This window comes from Coregonus lavaretus (assembly GCF_964263955.1).
Source record: "Coregonus lavaretus genome assembly, chromosome: 20".
In the NCBI taxonomy this organism is placed as follows: domain Eukaryota; kingdom Metazoa; phylum Chordata; class Actinopteri; order Salmoniformes; family Salmonidae; genus Coregonus; species Coregonus lavaretus.
Genome location: NC_140007.1, coordinates 24131458 through 24147723, shown reverse-complemented (window position 1 = coordinate 24147723; position 16266 = coordinate 24131458). Strand labels below are relative to the sequence as shown.

Below are 16266 nucleotides of genomic sequence, written 5' to 3'. Positions count from 1 at the left end.
ATTGACTGCTTGATATTGAATTAATCACATTGGAAAAATAGACTCATTCATTCACTTCATTCATGATTTTTAATTTACTGTAGACATTTATTGATGTTATGAACGCAGTATGCATTGCTTATGAAGGAACAGATTCAGACACCTTACTTACCTTACCAAAAGCAATTTTATTCGTTTTGTGAAAAAAAAGTTAACACAGTTAAAATCAGTTAACACAAGGATGTCCAACTCAGTCTCTCATGTGGGTTCTCATTATTCGTGTGTGTATACGTGCGTGTGCATGCATTTATGCACGTGTGTGTGTCTCCCAGCTGGTGGTCCAGGCGGGTCTGTTCCACGGCAGTGAGCTGCTGTGTAAGGTGGTGACTAGCGGGGAGGTTAACGTGTGCTCCGAGCCCCTGTGGGACCAGAAGCTGGTGTTTGACATCAGCGTGAGCGACCTGCCTCGTATGAGCCGCCTGTGCTTTGCTCTCTACGCCATCATCGAGAAGGCCAAGAAGCCCCGCTCCACCAAGAAGAAGAACAAGAAAGCTGTAAGTCTGCAGCTGTAAGAGATGTTACGCCTTGATCACACCGATAGCGTCATTGCGCAAAATAGTAGGCAGCATCATCTGGATATAAAGTTCAACATTCACCTTCTGCTACCATTTCTGTCAAGCCGTCTACGCATACAGTTTGACACATACGTTCAATAAATCCAATGTATGCACCACACAGAACGCACTGCAACTGCCTCTGCAAAGCAATGCTGCAAGGCAAACGCAGCGTTCCATTGGAAATGAATGTACTTCTGGTGTGCCAAAATGCAATGACCCTGTTGGTGTGATAGAGGTGTAAGAGCTCAAGAAAAATAAATATTGTGTATGAATTTGACAAGTTTTATTGACAGAGAGAGTCAGTTAAAAATGTAGATGGGGATACTGTATAGAAAGTGAGTGGCAGAACGGGGGTTTCGTACCGCTGCAGCCAGGGGTACTTGTGGTCTGGGGGAGGCAGCACTACCACTAGACCAGCCCCAGAGCACAAGAAAGCAGAGTTTTGTTTCGGCACTGTAGCTGTTAAAGTGATGCTCTACAGCTTTTGTATAATTTCAGCCAGTAATTTTGAAAGTAGTGCTCACGAGCCAAAACGAGTCTCCGAAAATGTATATTTTGTAAGTGCGTAACCCTTTACACTCGTACCTGTATACGGGTTGAAAATTGCAGGATTTGGGCACTGATAAGCGCCTAAATTGGAACTCTAACACTAACATACTAGAAATGACGTCAGAGCTCAGGCTCTGCACTTCACAGTGCTGTATGGGTTTTGACTGACAGCCGTTCTGAACTTGAGCACCGCACGCGACAAGAAGTTGCCCCCATCCCTCCTGCATCCCATTTTTTGTTCTCTGAGTGAGGGAAATGCTGTAAATTAAGGGGACTCTATGTATTTTGAAAGATGAAACACTGACAATTATAATAAACACCGCTTTGATGTCATACAAGCCAGCCAAACACCCATGAGTCCAAATGTGCACTTCACCTTTCCATATCATAAAACTCATGTCATATACAGTGTCAATGTTTATGATCACTATGTTTGATGTACAGTTACAAGATGACATGGCATCATACCCTGAGTTGTTCTGAACAGAATGAGCCTATGTTTGTCTATTGTGAAGAACATTTGCCGTGGGACACGCACCTGAATGCACGCATGACTCCTTTCTATACGTGCCGAAATTATGATCTGTTTCTCTGAATTGCCCTGTGAAAGCCTAACACTAAGATCGTATTTTATACAGTGCCTTCAGAAAGTATTCAAACCCCTTGACTTTTTCCCACATTTTGTTGTGTTACAGCCTGAATTAAACATTTATTAAATTGAGATTTTGTGTCACTGGCCTACACACAATACCCCATAATGTCAAAGTGGAATTATGTTTTTAGAAATTAATTTAAAATGAAATGCTGAAATTTCTTGAGTCAATACGTATTCAACCGCTTTGTTATGGCAAGCCTAAATATGTTCAGGAGTAAAATTGTGCTTAACAAGTCACATAATTAGTTGCATGGACTCATGCTGTGTGCAAGAATAGTGTTTACCATGATTTCTGAATCACTACCTCATCTCTGTACCCCACACATACAATGATCTGTAAGGTCCCTCAGTCGAGCAGTGAATTTCAAACGACAAAGACCAGGGAGGTTTTCCAATGCCTCGCAAAGAAGGGCACCTATTGGTAGATGGGTAAAAAAAAGAAGAAGTAGACATTGAATAGCCCTTTGAGCATGGTGAAGTTATGAATTACACTTTGGATGGTGTATTAATGCACCCAGTCACTACAAAGGTAACGGCGTCCTTCCCAACTCAGTTGCCGGAGAGGAAAGAAACCGCTCAAGGATTTCACCATGAGGCCAATGGTGACTTTAAAACAGTTGCAGAGTTTAATGGCTGTGATAGGAGAAAACTGAGGATGGATAAACAACATTGTAGTTACTCTACAATACTAACTTAAATGACAAAGTGAAAAGAAGGAAGCCTGTACAGAATACAAATATTCCAAAACATGCATCCTGTTTGCAATAAGGCACTAAAGTAAAACTGCAAATTATTTTTATGTCCTGAATACAAAGCTTTATGTTTGGGGCAAATCCAACACATCACTGAGTACCACTCTTCATATGTTCAAGCATGGTGGTGGCACATCATGTTATGAGTATGCTTGTCATCGGTAAGGATTAGGGAGTTTTTAAAGATACAAATAAACGGAATAGAGCGGAGCACAGGCAAAATCCTAGAGGAAAACCTGGTTCAGTCTGCTTTCCAACAGACACTGGGAGACATTCACCTTTCAGCAGGACAATAACCTAAAACACAAGGCCAAATATACACTGGAGCTGCTTATCAAGAAGATAGTAAATGTTCCAGTTTTGACTTAAATCGGTTTGAAAATCTATGGCAAGACTTGAAAATGGCAGTCTAGCAATGATGAATATTTGTTTTCAAGAATAATGGGCAAATGTTGTACAATCCAGGTGTGCAAAGCTCTTAGACTTACCCAGAAAGACTCACAGCTGTAATCGCTGCCAAAGGTGATTCTAACATCTATTGACTCAGGGGTGTGAATACTTATGTAAATTACATATTTCTGTATTTATTTTTCAATACATTTGCAAACGTTTCTAAAAACATGTTTTCACTTTGTTATTATGGGGTATTGTGTGTAGATGGGTGAGAAAATTCAATTTTGAATTCAGGCTGTAACACAACAAAATTTGGAATAAGTCAAGGGGTATGAATACTTTCTGAAGGCACTGTAACTGGCAGTAGAGGAAGCTTTCAAATGATGCCCACCTGAACCAGATTGCGATTTAAAATGGGCTGTTTTTGAATTGCGTAAACAACTACAGCAATTGTGTGATGGCGGGATTGCAGGGTTGTGTTCCAAACAAAACAACTACAAGTGTGCTTGCTCTAGTTCGTCAACGGCACAGCTAGAAGAGCTCAAAAAGCACCTTATAGTTGAAGACTCTTCTTTGAGTCATAAGTGCATTGAAATTACTTAGGAACTATGCACACTTTGGAGAGGTGTGTGTGGTCACTTGGTGACACCAGTTAGTCCTCTCACTCAAACACTTGTAATTTTTTTTGTCTTATGTAGACCTACAGGAATATTCTTATCATGTTACTGAATGTATCCAGAGTATTTTCAGAGTTCATTATCAACAAATGCAGCGAAAAGTACAGTAAATGTAAAAGCACAAAAAATCAACAGTGTAATGTTTGGATTCAGTCTTGTGTTAGGTGAACTGTTGTGTCCTTAACTTTGGTCTAATCATTTTCCCATCATCTCCAAACTGTTCCCTTTTAATTCCTACAATGCTTATGCATATACTTTTCATATTTCTTCTGTAAGAAACATTTCGATTTAGCCCTATCCATATAGGCCAATTCCCACGAGTGTTAAGGGTTAAGATCCCGGACTGCATCTTTAAGAAAACTGACTGAGAATTGAGTATAATGGGGGGAACACCGTTTTAGTTGAGAACATATGTCACTGTACATTAAATCCCTATCTGAATTCTGAGGAAATTTTGGCACGTAAAACTGCTTTACAGTGAACTCAAAGTATTGGGACAATGACACATTATTTGTTGTTTTAGCTCTACTCCAGCACTTTGGATTTGAAATGATACAATGAGTAAGAAAGTTGGAGGCATAAATATCATACCCCCCCAAAAAATGCTAACCTCCCCTGTTATTGTAATGGTGAGAGGTTAGCATGTCTTGGGGTATGATATTTGTGCGTCTGTAACTTTCTCATCATTATTCACGATTCATTCAGGATTATCCGTAATGATGGTAACGTCCACATTAATGTAGAAGGTTTTAGAAACATTCTATTCTTATTTACAATAAAGGTGATTCCAAAATGGAACAATACATTATTTACCATTAATTTCCATTGGGCACAAAATCTGAAACACAACTAAAACAAACCGCAAATGCATCTAACAAATGTGTAGCATCACAAGCTTGATGTAGTCATTACGTGCTATGAATATGGGACCAAATACTTAACTTTTTACTACTTTTAATACACATATAAATGAATTTGTCCCAATACTTCTGGTCCCCTAAAATGGGGGGACTATGTACCAAAAGGGCTGTAATTTCTAAACGGTTCACCCAATATGGATGAAAATACCCTCAAATTAAAGCTGACCGTCTGCACTTTAATCATTGTATCATTTCAAATCCAAAGTGCTGGAGTACAGAGCCAAAACAAAACACAATTTGTCACTGTCCCAATACTTTTGGAGCTCAATGTATTTCCAAATATTGGGCACCTTGAAGGGAAATATGTAAAACCTTGGGTGTGTGTGTGCTATTTTTGCAGCTACAACCATGTTGCTATTTCAACGTGCTCTGACACACTTTGTGTTTCTGTGGTTGCATGGGTGTCTGTGTGGGTGAGTGTCAGTGTGTGAATTTGTTTGCCTGCACAAAACATGTATTTTTGAGTGAGTAGTGTGTGTGTGGTGGAGGGGTGTATGTTTTGCTGTTGTCAGATTGTGCAAGCGTGTTCAGCGGCAACTCTGTGTTTTAATGTCTTATCCGCTTCTACTCTTATCTGCTACACTATCACTCCAAGGAAGATTAGAGCGTCAATTTCATGGAATTCTATATTCAGTTTCTAAGCCAACCCACAGATATTCAAGTACTTCCACTTTCACTGCAAAGACAACTTCCTTCAAGTGGAACTGACAGCGTGTTAACTACTTTGCAGATATGAAACAAACATACAATCATAATATCAGTTTTAAAAAATATCAGATTCCCACATTTATAATGGGTTTTAACAATAGATTATATTTGACTCAAAATTCCATGACGTACAGTAAGACATTGTTGGCAGAATAGATGGATGCAGTTACAGTGGGGAAAAAAAGTATTTAGTCAGCCACCAATTGTGCAAGTTCTCCTACTTAAAAAGATGAGAGAGGCCTGTAATTTTCATCATAGGTACACGTCAACTATGACAGACAAAATGAGAAAAAAAAATCCTGAAAATCACATTGTAGGATTTCTTATGAATTTATTTGCAAATTATGGTGGAAAATAAGTATTTGGTCAATAACAAAAGTTTCTCAATACTTTGTTATATACTCTTTGTTGGCAATGACACAGGTCAAACGTTTTCTGTAAGTCTTCACAAGATTTTCACACACTGTTACTGGTATTTTGGCCCATTCCTCCTTTCAGATCTCCTCTAGGGCAGTGATGTTTTGGGGCTGTCGCTGGGCAACACAGACTTTCAACTCCCTCCAAAGATTTTCTATGGGGTTGAGATCTGGAGACTGGCTAGGCCACTCCAGGACCTTGAAATGCTTCTTACGAAGCCACTCCTTCGTTGCCCGGGCGGTGTGTTTGGGATCATTGTCATGCTGAAAGACCCAGCCACGTTTCATCTTCAATGCCCTTGCTGATGGAAGGAGGTTTTCACTCAAAATCTCACGATACATGGCCCATTCATTCTTTCCTTTACACGGATCAGTCGTCCTGGTCCCTTTGCAGAAAAACAGCCCCAAAGCATGATGTTTCCACCCCCATGCTTCACAGTAGGTATGGTGTTCTTAGGATGCAACTCAGCATTCTTTGTCCTCCAAACACGACGAGTTGAGTTTTTACCAAAAAGTTATATTTTGGTTTCATCTGACCATATGACATTCTCCCAATCCTCTTCTGGATCATCCAAATGCACTCTAGCAAACTTCAGACGGGCCTGGACATGTACTGGCTTAAGCAGGGGGACACGTCTGGCACTGCAGGATTTGAGTCCCTGGCGGCGTAGTGTGTTACTGATGGTAGGCTTTGTTACTTTGGTCCCAGCTCTCTGCAGGTCATTCACTAGGTCCCCCCGTGTGGTTCTGGGATTTTTGCTCACCGTTCTTGTGATCATTTTGACCCCACGGGGTGAGATCTTGCGTGGAGCCCCAGATCGAGGGAGATTATCAGTGGTCTTGTATGTCTTCCATTTCCTAATAATTGCTCCCACAGTTGATTTCTTCAAACCAAGCTGCTTACCTATTGCAGATTCAGTCTTCCCAGCCTGGTGCAGGTCTACAATTTTGTTTCTGGTGTCCTTTGACAGCTCTTTGGTCTTGGCCATAGTGGAGTTCGGAGTGTGACTGTTTGAGGTTGTGGACAGGTGTCTTTTATACTGATAACAAGTTCAAACAGGTGCCATTAATACAGGTAACGAGTGGAGGACAGAGGAGCCTCTTAAAGAAGAAGTTACAGGTCTGTGAGAGCCAGAAATCTTGCTTGTTTGTAGGTGACCAAATATTATTTACCACCATCATTTGCAAATAAATTCATAAAAAATCCTACAATGTGATTTTCTGGAGAAAAACATTTCTCAATTTGTCTGTCATAGTTGACGTGTACCTATGATGAAAATTACAGGCCTCTCTCATCTTTTTAAGTGGGAGAACTTGCACAATTGGTGGCTGACTAAATACTTTTTCCCCCACTGTAAATGCATGATTAAAATAATTCACCAAGACATTTCTTGGTAGTCCCAGAAATACTGCTATCAGGTTGCAAATCACAGCTTGTTTGCTGCCTTCACCCATTCGGGATGCACTGTTTCAGTTTCAATTACTCAATATTTTGGACAAAAACTGACTAATGTAACTAAGGCTGGGAATGTCAATACAATCAAACTAGCAAGGGCAATGATCACAAGTCAGCGTGGCTAATAGGCTAGCGTATCTATTTCTGTAGCTATTTATTTAGCAAGCTAAAAACACAGCCTAACGTTAGCTAGCTAGCTGCTGGGAGGATGTCATGTAATTGGAGGAGTGAGTGACTGACTTTCCCCTTATCTTGTTTTTCGTTGGCTACACAGCTAGAGATGCAGGTGTCATTTGATTAGCTAGCAGGAAATGTCAATCGCTTTGCTAGCTAGATAGCTACAGTGCCTTGCAAAAGTATTCATCCCCCTTGGCGTTTTTCCTATTTTGTTGCATTACAACCTGTAATTTAAATGGATTTTTGTTTGGATTTCATGTAATGGACATACACAAAATATTCCAAATTGGTGAAGTGAAATGAAAAAAATAACTTGTTTCAGAAAATTATTTTAAAAAATAACGGAAAAGTGGTGCGTGCATATGTATTCAGCCCTTTGCTATGAAGCCCCTAAATAAGATCTGGTGCAACCAATTACCTTCAAAAGTCACATAATTAGTTAAATAAAGTCCACCTGTGTGCAATCTAAGTGTCACATGATCTGTCACATGATCTCAGTATATATACACCTGTTCTGAAAGGCCCCAGAGTCTGCAACGCCACTAAGTAAGGGGCACCATGAAGACCAAGGAGCTCTCCAAACAGGTCAGGGACAAAGTTGTGGAGAAGTACAGATCAGGGTTGGGTTATAAAAAAATATCCGAAACTTTGAACATCCCACGGAGCACCATTAAATCCATTATTAACAAATGGAAAGAATATGGCACCACAACAAACCTGCCAAGAGAGGGCCGCCCACCAAAACTCACAGCCCAGGCAAGGAGGGCATTAATCAGAGAGGCAACAAAGAGACCAAAGATAACCCTGAAGGAGCTGCAAAGCTCCACAGCGGAGATTGGAGTATCTGTCCATAGGACCACTTTAAGCCGTACACTCCACAGAGCTGGGCTTTACGGAAGAGTGGCCAGAAAAAAGCCATTGCTTAAAGAAAAAAATAAGCAAACACGTTTGGTGTTCACCAAAAGGCATGTGAGAGACTCCCCAAACATATGGAAGAAGGTACTCTGGTCAGATGAGACTAAAATTGAGCTTTTTGGCCATCAAGGAAAATGCTATGTCTGGCGCAAACCCAACACCTCTCATCACCCCGAGAACACCATCCCCACAGTGAAGCATGGTGGTGGCCTGTAACAATGTATATTTGCTCATAAACATTACCCAAATATTTGTTCATTTATTATCTTTTCATCCTTCCGACCCCATTGTCAGTTTATTTAAAAATGTAGCTACTAAACAGTTTGCATGTGTCATACGGGTGTTATAAGGACATACAGAAAAAAGTCATGTTTGTGTTCTGAAGTGTTTTTGTTTCGATCAAGTCAGGAATATATCTTATGTTCTCCCCTTTTTGCGAAATGCCATAAGAATGGTTTCACTTCGATACATGAACACACAGTTAGCAACACCACCTCTTTGAATCCCCATGCCATTGGTTACTATGGACTTGTTTGCTGTTGCTTTCAGGAAGTGGAGCGTGTATGTAGTTGTGTAGAGAGGGCATGGGTCGTAGCCGGCCGCGACCGGGAGACCCATGGGGCGGCGCACAATTGGCTCAGCGTCGTCCAGGGTAGGGGAGGGAATGACCGGCAGGGATGTAGCTCAGTTGGTAGAGCATGGCGTTTGCAACGCCAGGGTTGTGGGTTCGATTCCCATGGGGGGCCAGTATAAAAAATGATGTATGCACTCACTAACTGTAACTCGCTCTGGATAAGAGCGTCTGCTAAATGACTAAAAATGTAAAAATGTAAAAAATTTGTAGAATAGTACAGTACACTGAGGCCTGGGCCCAATTTCACCTTTTCACTTTGGCTCTTGGCACAGTCCTGGGTGTATTCATTAGTGCACACTATAGAAAAAACCTTTTGCAATGGAAAATGTTTTGCTACAAAAACAAGGCTACTCCCTCCTAGTTTTGCCCCGTTTGCTTCCTAGTGAATACGCCCTGATTTAAAAGAGGCAAGGTGTGAGGAAAGGCCCCGTGTGTGCTGTGGGGAGCTAGGCCTCAGCGACTCCACTTCTGCTTTCTGGGCCACTTCTCTCTTCCGTCACCCAGAGGAGAAGGCAGGCCAGACAGCGGGCCTGCATCCCATATGCCACCCTATTCCCTGTATAATGCACTACTTTTGACCAAGGGCTATGGTCAAAAGTAGTGCACTATGTAGAGAATACGGTGCCATTTGGAACACAAAACAGGAAGCGAGAAGTTGTTATTTTGGCTAGCCATGGCCACTCGCATCGCCTTATTTTAATTTAGCTTGTTTTTTTTGCAAGTTCGCAGCTGAGAGATGCATTAGACTATATTGGTTTTCCCACCTTAGCTTGAGAAGCTGACCATTTACCATAAGTAATTTACAAGTCATTCTCATTAAACCTTGTGCCAGGAAGGGAGATTTGGACATGGGCACATTTGTCATATTTATGATTCAATACAATCATTCAATACTTACAATACAATGAGATACAATACAATGAGAACCCAATGAACCTTTATTTTATAACTCTAATATAAAGTATTTAACAGTTTCTAAGGTTAATTGAAATCCTTGTGATGGCCAATTAGATATTGTGGCTTGTATTGTTTTATGTATACTGTATATTGAAATGCAATCATTTCAAGCGATTAAAGGAACCATAGAGGCCTACATCACAAATGGCTTGTGAGACATAATGATATCAGTTATTATACGAAGACCTGTTTGTTAACCTAAGTGGAAACTTTCGCAAAGTGACTGTGCATTTTGGTGGTGCAAGAATGAGTCGGTTGTTGTTCATTGCCATTCTCAGTCATTCATTTAAAGACTGGAGGCTCCATTTAATAAATCTGTAAGTTTCCAGTTTATGGCAACACATCATTCCTCCCATGCAGCTAGATATCCAGTTTGAATTGAATATCAAGTTGTATTTTTATACATTTTTTACACCGTGTGGGGCTTCAACTTAGTTAAACTGTGGTATTGAGAGCCTGGGGCCACATACTGATTTGGATTGAATGAAGCCCAAGATGTGCTCACACATTTGGGTTCTTCTAAACAGATGTAAACGAAAACAGGTTAGAAAGTTTGAATTTGTAAATAGTGTGCTAATGACTATCAACCTTGGTCGTGTTCAGTAGGGCACACCGTAGCAAAACATTTCGGGATGAGAAAAACAATATTGTTCTTATTGGACAAGTTATGGTAGTACCTCCCGTTCCACTTTTTTTTCTCCCTTACTGGACATGACCACTGTGTTTCTCCCATAGAATTAGAATGAATAGAATGGACGTCCCCATTCAAGTCATGATGCTATAATGGATGGACTGGGGCCATTTTGAGGGTCCCGATTGGAGCAAAACTAGGTTGAGGATATCCAGGTTAGGACAACGTCCAACGTCCTTCACATGCGGAAGCTTTCGAAAATAAACAGATTCATGGGACCAGCACTATTGCTAACTAGCATCGCTGGTCCCTTAGTTTTAGAATTCTTCCACATGAATGCAAAGAGTTATGGGATATTAGAATCCTCTTGCCTTAACCTTTGTTATCCTCAACCGAGGAGCAAAGCAGGAAGTAAAAGCATGGAAGTTCAGCATTCAATCTGTGCTTTATTAACAGTCACCTCATTCTATGGTTTCTCCCACAAGGATTGTCCACTAGCCTGGGTAAACACCATGGTGTTTGACTACAAGGATCAGCTGAAGACTGGGGAGTTCCTTCTCTCCACCTGGCCTTCAGTCCCTGGTACAGTAGAACTACACACACACACACTGGAACCACTGCACGTCTTCAAAAGGATTGAAGTATACCACCCAGAGTAACACACACTGCTACATAGTATCGCAAATTGCTATTGTACTAAGTAGTTGCTTCACAAGCTAGTTGTTTTCTGAACTGCAAAATGTACACCATTGTTCCGATACAATTTTAATCATTGTACTATTTACCTATAGTTGTTTGTCATTAAATTGCTGCAAATTACTGGGTAATAGGTAGTAATAATACATTTAAAAATGAATTAAATATAGCTGCAAGCAGCAACAAAGGCTCCTAGCCACACATTTTTTGAATTTGAATTACAACACATTTGCAACTTGTTTTTTATATATCTGGGATAAGGAATGACATTTAAATGCTACAAAAATAAAGGCTTTTCCTTGTTTTAAAAAATGTTGTTACTGATATACTAAAAAAAGGAGTGAGGCTGGTCAAAATCTGTTTCACTTTTGTTCAAATTACACAATTTAGACAACCTACAATAATAATACTAGATACGATACCTCTGTAGTGCACGCATACCAATTCAAAACACTTTACCACTACATTTACTGAAAAGATGCACGTAAAGGTTTTATAGTGCCATCGACTGGTTTGGAGTGGCTATGTTTGATGTAGTCATTATTCCTTTGCAAAAGTGGTCGTGATGATTTTGGAAATATCAATACGTGCTTCAGAGTGGACCTTTCTTGTAGTGTCCTTAAGCCGCTCAATCAGTATCATGTTGATGAATCAAAGAACAGTTGAATAGTTTTGAGTTTCGTTGGGTTTGCGGTGGGGACAAATTTGACATTTTCTTGGTCATCTGTTGATTACATTTCTTGCTTTTTGCAAACTCAGTAGAGACAGGGATTGTTACCATATTTTCATAGTTTTGAGTGAATCAGATTTTTGGTTCATGAAATGTTTCAATGTTTGTTCAAACATCCAAGATGGAATAAAATCAGATATGGTGGAGGTCATAGGTCCTTGAGGCAAAACATTTTCCTTATGCTGAGAAACACTTTTGTACAGACTTTCGAAGCTCTACGTCAAACGAAATTGCGGGGCTGCACTTTGGACTTTTAATCATCATCATATCATCACCTATGGGCCATTCAGTTCGGGATTTGGCCCCATAATAACTCCCTCTGTGTTCTATTTTTATTCCCTTTTTTTTTTTTTTTTATCTGGCCTTTAGACATTGGCCCCATGCAAGGAGAATCACACAAAAAGAATAAGGCTTCCAGCCGCTAAGTGGCTTGGAGCCTTAAAAGGGCAATCAACAGTTGCTATATCCATTTAGCAGTTGTTACATCCAAATTATTGATATGTTCCTATTGATTCTTGAAGAATTTGAGCTTAGTTCAACTGTGGTACCCCTACAGAACCCCAAAAATTTTTGTAAACAAAGTATATGTAAACAAACACTATATAGCCTCAAAACATGGTTAAAACTATAATGTTAATATCATGGATGGTCAGTCCTTGCGTTCATAGCTCTGTCTATGAATTTGAGAATGGTTACATTTCTCCAGCCCCATCCCACAGTGGCGGGGAGAAAGCTTTATTGTTTCTCCTGCTGATTGCAGCTTTTACACATTGATTTTTCTCTAATAGCTGAATATGTTTATTTGGGTTAAATGTGGCATCCCAGATGATAAAGGCGACCTCTTGAATCCAATGGGCACAGTGGAGAAAAACCCCAACATTGATAGTGCAGCAGGACTCCTCATTCGCTTCCCCAATATCCGACCTCACCCTCTCTACTACCCCCATTTCGACAAGGTACACCTTTTACTGCACACATGTTTCAATAGTTGACATTGTACATTTGTAACCAATCTCGTATATTTGTAACCATTACACTTGTAACCATCTTGTACTGTACATGTAAAAAATATATATATATTAGATCTTACTATAGATTTTATGAATGACATTGGAATTATATTTTTAGTGCTATATTAAGATATCTACACATTTGTATGCACCTCCTATTTTCAGTTGAGGGACCTAGAAAAAAATGGAGGGAAGGTTATAGCCACTAAGGTGGAGGTAAGGGACTCTCTATTGTTTGTTTGAAATGTATAAGATTACATTAAAGTAATCCTTTGAAAACCACATTCAACTTTTTAAAACGCATAAACCATTTATTATTATTTGTATTATATCTTATTGTATGTTTGAACTTTGAATTCATTATCGATACCATTACTTATCAATTATGTTCCTCAAAATTACCAGTGTTTTTTAAAACTACTTTTACATCAAAGTATACATTAATTGCTAAGAAATTACCATGCTAGTACCTACAGATCTACAGTAGGTTCACTCAACCCCTTCCCTGTTATCTTTGTATTGTGCTGCCCAGCATATGAAGCTAAAGGAAATAGTAGACAATAAGAACTACACAGAGTTCTTTGAGGACGAGAAAGAGCTTCTGTGGAAGCTACGCGGTGTGGTGCGGGAGCGCTACCCAGAGAGTCTGTCCAAACTTCTCCTCATCACAAAATGGAATAAGCACGAGGATGTAGCACAGGTAGGACACTATGGGCAACATTTTCCTCTCGCAAAGACAACTGAGCTGTGAGTTAAGGCACTGCAAGGGAAATTATCATCTGCATCTTTGACTTAAAGGTAACTGCCAAAATAAAGGACACACCAACATAAAGCGTCTTAATAGGGCGTTAGGCCACCACAAACCAGAACAGCTTCACCTTGGCATAAATTCTACAAGAGACGGTCATGGCATATGGTTTACATCGTTTTCATGCTCATCAAACCATTCAGTGACCACTCGTGCCCTGTGGATGGGGGCATTGTCATCCTATTGGGGTATAGCCATGGTAACCAAAATAACGGCCAAAATAATGACCTGCCCAGCATTTTTTTACATGACCCTAAGCATGAAGGGATGTTAATTGCTTCATTAACTCAGGAACCACACCTGTGTGGAAGAACCTGCTTTCAATATACTTTGTATCCCTCATCTACGAAAGTGTTTCCATTATTTTGGCAGTTACCTGTATGTTGTAACTTTTCTTAAAACATTTCAGTGAGGAGGAACTTTGTTTGAACCAGAGATTTAGTTACGATGTGATAGACATGCAGTGCATTAGTTCATAGTGCAGCTGTTTTTGCGATTATTAAATAAGTAATTATTTTCCATTATCATGTTAAAATTGATTCCTGCTTTCAGTATGCATTAGCAATGCGCATGTATACTGAAAAGGAATTTATAGTTCCAGTAGGTTCAATGTCAAAAGACAAGGTCTGACCTGTGCCATTGTGTCCAGATGGTGGGTTTTCTGCAGAAATGGCCGGATCTCCCTGCTCTCCATGCCCTGGAGCTGCTGGACTACAGTTTCCCTGACCCAATGGTCCGCTCCTTCACCATCAGATGCCTAAGGAAGCTGAGGTACTGTAACCTTAGGGGTAGTTTCCCGGACACAGATTAAAGATGCACTATGCAGAAATCGCTCCGCCATTTCCTGGTTGCTAAAATTCTAATAGTTTGCCTAATTTCAGTTTTTGTGACAAAACAAGCATAGTGTAGAGAATCATTGTACCATCTAAACCGCTGTGAAATATATTTTACATAACCAAAACTATTGTATTTTCATCTGTTTGAAGCTGTTGTACAAAACCGAAAGTAAAATACGCAAAAACTAAACTTAAGCACGAGAAGTATAGAAATAGCACACATAGAACAGATCTACCGCTTCTTACACTTGCTTTCAATGAGAATGATAAAAATATAAAACACATTTCTATGTGAATTTCGTCAGGTCCCCCAAAAAGTTTTATATTGCAGCTTTAAGCCTTGACTAAAAATTATGTTAAATGGAGAATTCTCATTGAAAGTGCTTTTTAGTTCAGGACTAGGCTCAATCCATGTCTGGGAAACATTTGGCTCTTGCCATTACCTCTTTTATGCTTTTCGTTTTTGATAGGTTCTCAACAAAAAAATATCTCCTGAAATAGAAACAAGTGGTACAAATAACAAATAAAAACAAGTGGTACCACTTTAACAATGGTGTGAAATTAATGTTAAGAATTTGAAACAAGTGGAAAATTGGTTTTTAGAAGTGTCAACAAGTTCCAACCATACTGGATGCCCGTCAATAACTTGGTTGCTCAAAGACTATATACAGCTGGCAAAAAATTATCGTTTTTACAATGTTGTGAAAATGTTGCTGTAAATGACCCCATTTAATCTACCTCCCAGCAGAGATGAGGAGCTGCTCCAGTACTTGCTGCAGTTGGTTCAGGTTCTGAAGTATGAGTCTTACCTGGACTGTGACCTGGCTACTTTCCTGCTAGAGAGAGCCCTCTCCAACAAGAGGATAGGCCACTTCCTCTTCTGGCATCTCAGGTAAGGCTGTGTGCATGTGCGCATGCGTGTGCGAACAAACAACATATCCTAAAAACAGGACAGATCAAAGTAAAATGGACAATATGGAATGGACAATCAGGCTACTCACAACTGCTGTCCATGAGTTTAATCCAGTGGTCATGATCAGTGGTTTCAAGTTTGTATCCATTAATTTTTGACGAGCTGATCATAGCGAAAAAGAAAATACTTCTGCATTTCCCGCTCTGTAAACACCTTGCAAATAGGCTCAGGATAACTCCTCCTGATAAAGTTGGGTATGTGGTATTCAGAGCTTAAATAGCCTAATTGATTAGTCACAGGAAGTGTCGACCCACTGTTCACCGTCTTGGAATACCTGATGGTCAAATACCAACCATTCAACCTCCCGAGGGAGTTTTCAGCTGTTATCGTGACAAGAAAAATAGCAAGCTGGCAATTAACTAACTATACAAAGCTATAAACAAGCAAGAAAACCTACATCCAGAGGCTGCTTTTCTGGTTTTAATTTCGCGTCACTAAGACACGTGATACCCAACTTCCATCAACACGTCTCCAACTCCACTAGGGGCGATAAAGTCATAGACCACTGTTATTCTACCCACAAGCAAGCATACAAGGCCCTCCCTCGTCCGCCATTCGGCAAATCAGATCATGACTCCGTAGTCCTGCTCCTGTTTACAAGCAGAAACTCAAACAGGAAGTACCCGTGACTCGCTCTGTTGAGAAATGGTCACCAGAATCATAGATTATGCTACAGGACTGCTTTGCCTAGCGCTGATTGGAATATGTTTAGATACTCCTCCGATAACATTGACGAGCTAACTACCTCCGTCACTGGCTTCATTAGAAAATGCATCG

At 40.1% G+C, this 16266-nt stretch overlaps 1 protein-coding gene across 1 annotated transcript in view; it reads left to right on the top strand.

Moving 5' to 3' along the window:
- Positions 1-16266, top strand: part of pik3cd (phosphatidylinositol-4,5-bisphosphate 3-kinase, catalytic subunit delta) — a 43127-nt gene that overhangs the window by 7458 nt on the left and 19403 nt on the right. Inside the window, exons 8-14 of the mRNA XM_084184094.1 lie at positions 312-533; positions 10922-11018; positions 12688-12818; positions 13038-13088; positions 13405-13572; positions 14330-14451; positions 15262-15408. Of these exons, the coding sequence (XP_084040220.1) occupies positions 312-533; positions 10922-11018; positions 12688-12818; positions 13038-13088; positions 13405-13572; positions 14330-14451; positions 15262-15408 (938 nt within the window). The remainder of the gene's footprint in view (positions 1-311; positions 534-10921; positions 11019-12687; positions 12819-13037; positions 13089-13404; positions 13573-14329; positions 14452-15261; positions 15409-16266) is intronic.